The following is a 4274-nucleotide window of genomic DNA, read 5'->3' as shown; positions in this document are numbered from 1 at the left end:
GCTTCTTCTTCACTCTTCTTTCTACTATTGTTTTATTCGTTTCAGCAACCAGCTAATTTGGGTGTGTTTCAAGCATTTCTTTATACTTTTTTGCATATTTGGCGATTTCCTCTTTGATTGTTGGAATTTTTAAATCTTTTCGTATGTCTTCATTTCTGACGTACCATGGAGCGTTAACTATTGTCCTTAAGATTTTTGCTTACTCTGTTTCTATTTTATTTATGTGACTCATTGCTGCCATCCCCCATATGCCATCCCACCATGGGACTCCGTATGTCCAGATTGGTTTGATTATTGTTTTGTATATATTTAGTTTATTCATTATGCTTAATTTGGATTTTCTATTGATTAACCAGTACATCTGCTTCATTTTTTCACGTATTCTGTTTGTTATTGATTTTATGTGATGCTTCTATGTGAGGCGTGTGTCTAAATGTATTCCTAGATATTTGACATGCTTTGTTTGTGCTATGTGGACGCCGCTCATTTGGATATCTGTTTTTTTTTCCTTTTCTAAGCGTAAATGTTATGTGATTGCACTTACTGGAGTCCGCTTTTATTTGTTTGTTTTACAGCCACTTTTCTATTTTTGTAATGTGTTCTTGTAGTAGTGCGGCAGCCGTTTCTGGATTTGCGTACCTCCCTAGTATGACCGTATTGTCCGCGAACGTTAGTGTTTTGCTGTTGACAGTTGTTGGTATGTCTGCCGTATATAGTGTGTATAGTATTGATCCTAGGACGCTTCCTTGCGGTACTCCTGCCTTTCCTTAATTTCAGAATATGCATCATTTATTTTTACTACAAAGGTTCTATTGTTTAAGTAAGATTTTAGTAGTTTGTAGATTTGTTCTGGAAATTGCTTTTTGATTGTTTGAAGAAGTTTTTCATGGTTAACTTTGTCGAATGTTTTTTCGATGTCCATAAAGAGTGCCGTGCAATATTGTTTTGTTTCCAATGCCTGTAAGATTTCGTTGACGAGTCTGTGCATTTGTTCTATTGTGGAGAGTGTTTATTCCTGAATCCAAACTGATGGTCCGGTATTAGTTTTTCTTTTTCTATTGTTGGTTTTAGGCGGTTATATATTATTTTTTCTAGTAATTTGGAAAACGCAGATAGTAATGACATTGGCCTGTAGGATGCAGTTAAATGTGGGTTTTTGTTTGATTTGGGTAACATTACGATCTGTGCTATTTTCCATATTGCAGGAAAGTACTGTATTATTAGAATTGCGTTGAATATTATCGTCGTTAGTCTTATTGCCTTTGGGGGGAGGTTTTTTAAGATTTTTCCATTGATCAAGTCAAATCCTGGTGCTTTACTTGTAGGATAAAAATTGGAAACGCAATAGGAAAACTGTATAACATGAAACTACACCCTTCAGATGACAGAAGACATACAACGGCAGACTTCCACCACTTTGCCAACATACACGATACATACATATCATATAATATGCTGCATGTAAACTTTCCAAAAATATCGAAACTCAATGTTATTTTTCACGATTGTGTTTTATAGCTGGATAAATTTTTAATTCGATATCGTTTTTTGTCATTGACTCATTCTAATTTTTTAATGTATTTTGATAGAATTAATTATCACGTAATCGCAATATTTTATTTGTTATTAATAAAGCTTAAATTTTGAAGTATAATTTAATAGCTTAATATTTTATTCCAAGTAAGTGTGAACTCGTTTATTTAATCGCTTTTATCTATCTCTTTGACGATCTCTTTGCCAAAAGGACAAAGATTAAATGATTATGCAGAAACCATCTTCAAATCTTGAATAGAAATACGAAGGTCCTTTAACATATATTACATGTGAAACTTTGTAAGTCTACGGAGCTGTAACTTCAAAATATTCAACGACATTTTGCGTAATTTTATTCAAATTTATCGACCTTAAATTCTCGTGAATAACGAGAAAAGGAAATTTTTGTAACATCAGACATGCTTCCTGCATACACATGCCTATATAGTGACTGCAAAAATGGTACAAAAAGGTCATTTCTTTCACGTTTCTCACAGGCTACTCCCTTTTTAAACTTTAGCTTTTAATTATTTTAATTGGTCATTACACGATATTGTTTTAATTTAATATAAGAAACTTTTTAAATAGACACAAGTGTAGTATCGATCAAACATTAGTCAATTGTTTATTTTTATTAGTAACTTTTCCCATTATATTACATCCACTACATATTACATTGAATATTCTCTAAAGAGGAGTCACATTAATTTTCTTATTTTTATTCCCTGGAAGGACTAAGGAAAAAAATATTTATCGTCGTAATTGAGGGCCCGAGTCGTCATCGAAGGAAAGGTATTGGGCACACAATGATTCTTCACTGGAACTATGCATCTTTCTTGTACAATCGAAGTGACGTTTATTAGCACAAGTATGGGTTTTACAGAGTTAATAAGCAATCGCGGTGATTTGACACTGGTGACAATGAGAGAGAGAGAGAGAGTTGCTAGCTAAAGCATCGTACGTGAGAAAAGAAGATTTCTCGTATCTTTCCACAGTAGGTGACAGATTTAGGGGCTGCTAAAACCAAGACTATTTGTCGGTTTGAAGAGCCTCAGCTAAACAAATTCTAAGATTTATAGCTGGTCCTTAGGCTTGCCGAAAATATACTGTGAAGATGTATCGACATCTGGTCATCTTGTCCAAAGAATGCGGTCTTTGTGTAGCGAGCCACGGGAAAGAATCCGTTGGAGTGTTTACTGCCGCGTGCCGCTACTGTATTTTTTTAAGGAGAGCTATACGGTTATTGTATGCCTTTGTTTAGGTAAAAGTTTATCCCTTGACCGCGGCTACGTTGGCGACTGATTGTCGCCTCGAGCCCAAGCACATTGTTATAAATCTCGAATAAACACAATCGGATTGAATGACAATTGTTTAATTATGGCTATGATAAAATCTGGATTACAACATTACGGGATTTTCCCCAAGTTCCAAAGAGAGGCTCCGGTGTTCTTTCATCTCCGACATATATTTTAAAAAGTGTTGCTTATACTTGTATTAAACAATATTGAAATAAAATTAAATTGGACAATGCAATAAGGCATGACTCTCTTTCATGTTTAGTTTGTACCACCAGAATACCTGGTATTAAAGGATGTAACTGGAAACAGAGAAACTGGGAGTTACTATTAAAACGAATAAACAGTACAAGCTAAGCCAGAGATTTCAAATAAAAGAAGGCGTGCTAAGAACGTCGTAATATCCTTTATTGTATTTGAATCGGGAAATAAGGGTATCAACTTAAATACAAAATACTGACCGAAATATTCTGCCATAAAGTAAGTGCAATAAAGTGCAACAAAGTTAAAGTACAATAAAATTAAAGTGTAATGTACAAGTAAAGTTCCACAGTACCATCAGAAACTTTATTTTACATAATCGATCTGTTACAATTACATAATTCTGTTGAATCAAAAACGTTTAAAATATAGGAAACATCTGTAACGGAGGTCTACGACTTGTCGATCGTAACAGCTTCCAGCAACATTTCGTTCATCCAATATTTTTTCAATGATCGTTGGATCGTGAATCTGTATAATTACCGCGAAGAAGTGTAACGAGAGAAATTGAACGCGCAAATAGAGGTCCTCTAGCATCCAGCACGTAATTCCTGTTATCTGTCACCGAGATTCAACAGCTCGATTCATCACGATGCTGCGTACGTGAACAATACGGAAAAAGAAAGAAAACATTAGGCCAGAAACCGTGCGCATTTCTTTCTTTTGTTTTTTCCTTTGAAACATATCGCGTTAACGACATGTAAACAGGAATTCACTAACGTCCGATATTCTGTTTCATTCTCCTCTAATTTTGTTTATATTAGATTCTCTATTATGATTAGACCGCGGATGTTTATATAAATTCGTAGCTTTATTTAACACTATTACAGAAATACAATTAGGGAAATTCAACTGAAATAGAAATTTCTTTCATTCAATACAATTATGTATCACTACTCATTTATTACGTTATTTTCCTTAACAATAAAACAGAAACTTTACTTTCAATATTTTCGATATCTTTTCAAATTATTCTATGCAGTCTGTGTGTATTTCTACACTTTTAAATTTCCTATAAATGTACAATCTATTTATAACTCATTATAATGGTTTATAGTTTAAATTACGTTTGTAGAATACGTCTTACACTTGTCACCAGAGGGCCATCGACATCAACAAACGGCTACCGATGTTAATGCTTTCTCACTAGTGGTCACATTGACTGTTTGTTTCAATAAATATAAC

General features: G+C 33.9%; 1 protein-coding gene across 1 annotated transcript in view; it reads right to left on the bottom strand.

Annotated features, from left to right (window-relative positions):
* The window catches only part of LOC122576867 (putative fatty acyl-CoA reductase CG5065), a 39870-nt gene that overhangs the window by 5367 nt on the left and 30229 nt on the right, over nt 1-4274 (bottom strand). Inside the window, 1 exon segment of the mRNA XM_043747730.1 lies at nt 179-202. Coding sequence (XP_043603665.1) covers nt 179-202 — 24 coding nt within the window.

Source organism: Bombus pyrosoma, linkage group LG17 (assembly GCF_014825855.1).
Source record: "Bombus pyrosoma isolate SC7728 linkage group LG17, ASM1482585v1, whole genome shotgun sequence".
In the NCBI taxonomy this organism is placed as follows: domain Eukaryota; kingdom Metazoa; phylum Arthropoda; class Insecta; order Hymenoptera; family Apidae; genus Bombus; species Bombus pyrosoma.
Note: the sequence above shows the minus strand (reverse complement) of the source record. Positions and strands in the feature narration are given on the sequence as shown.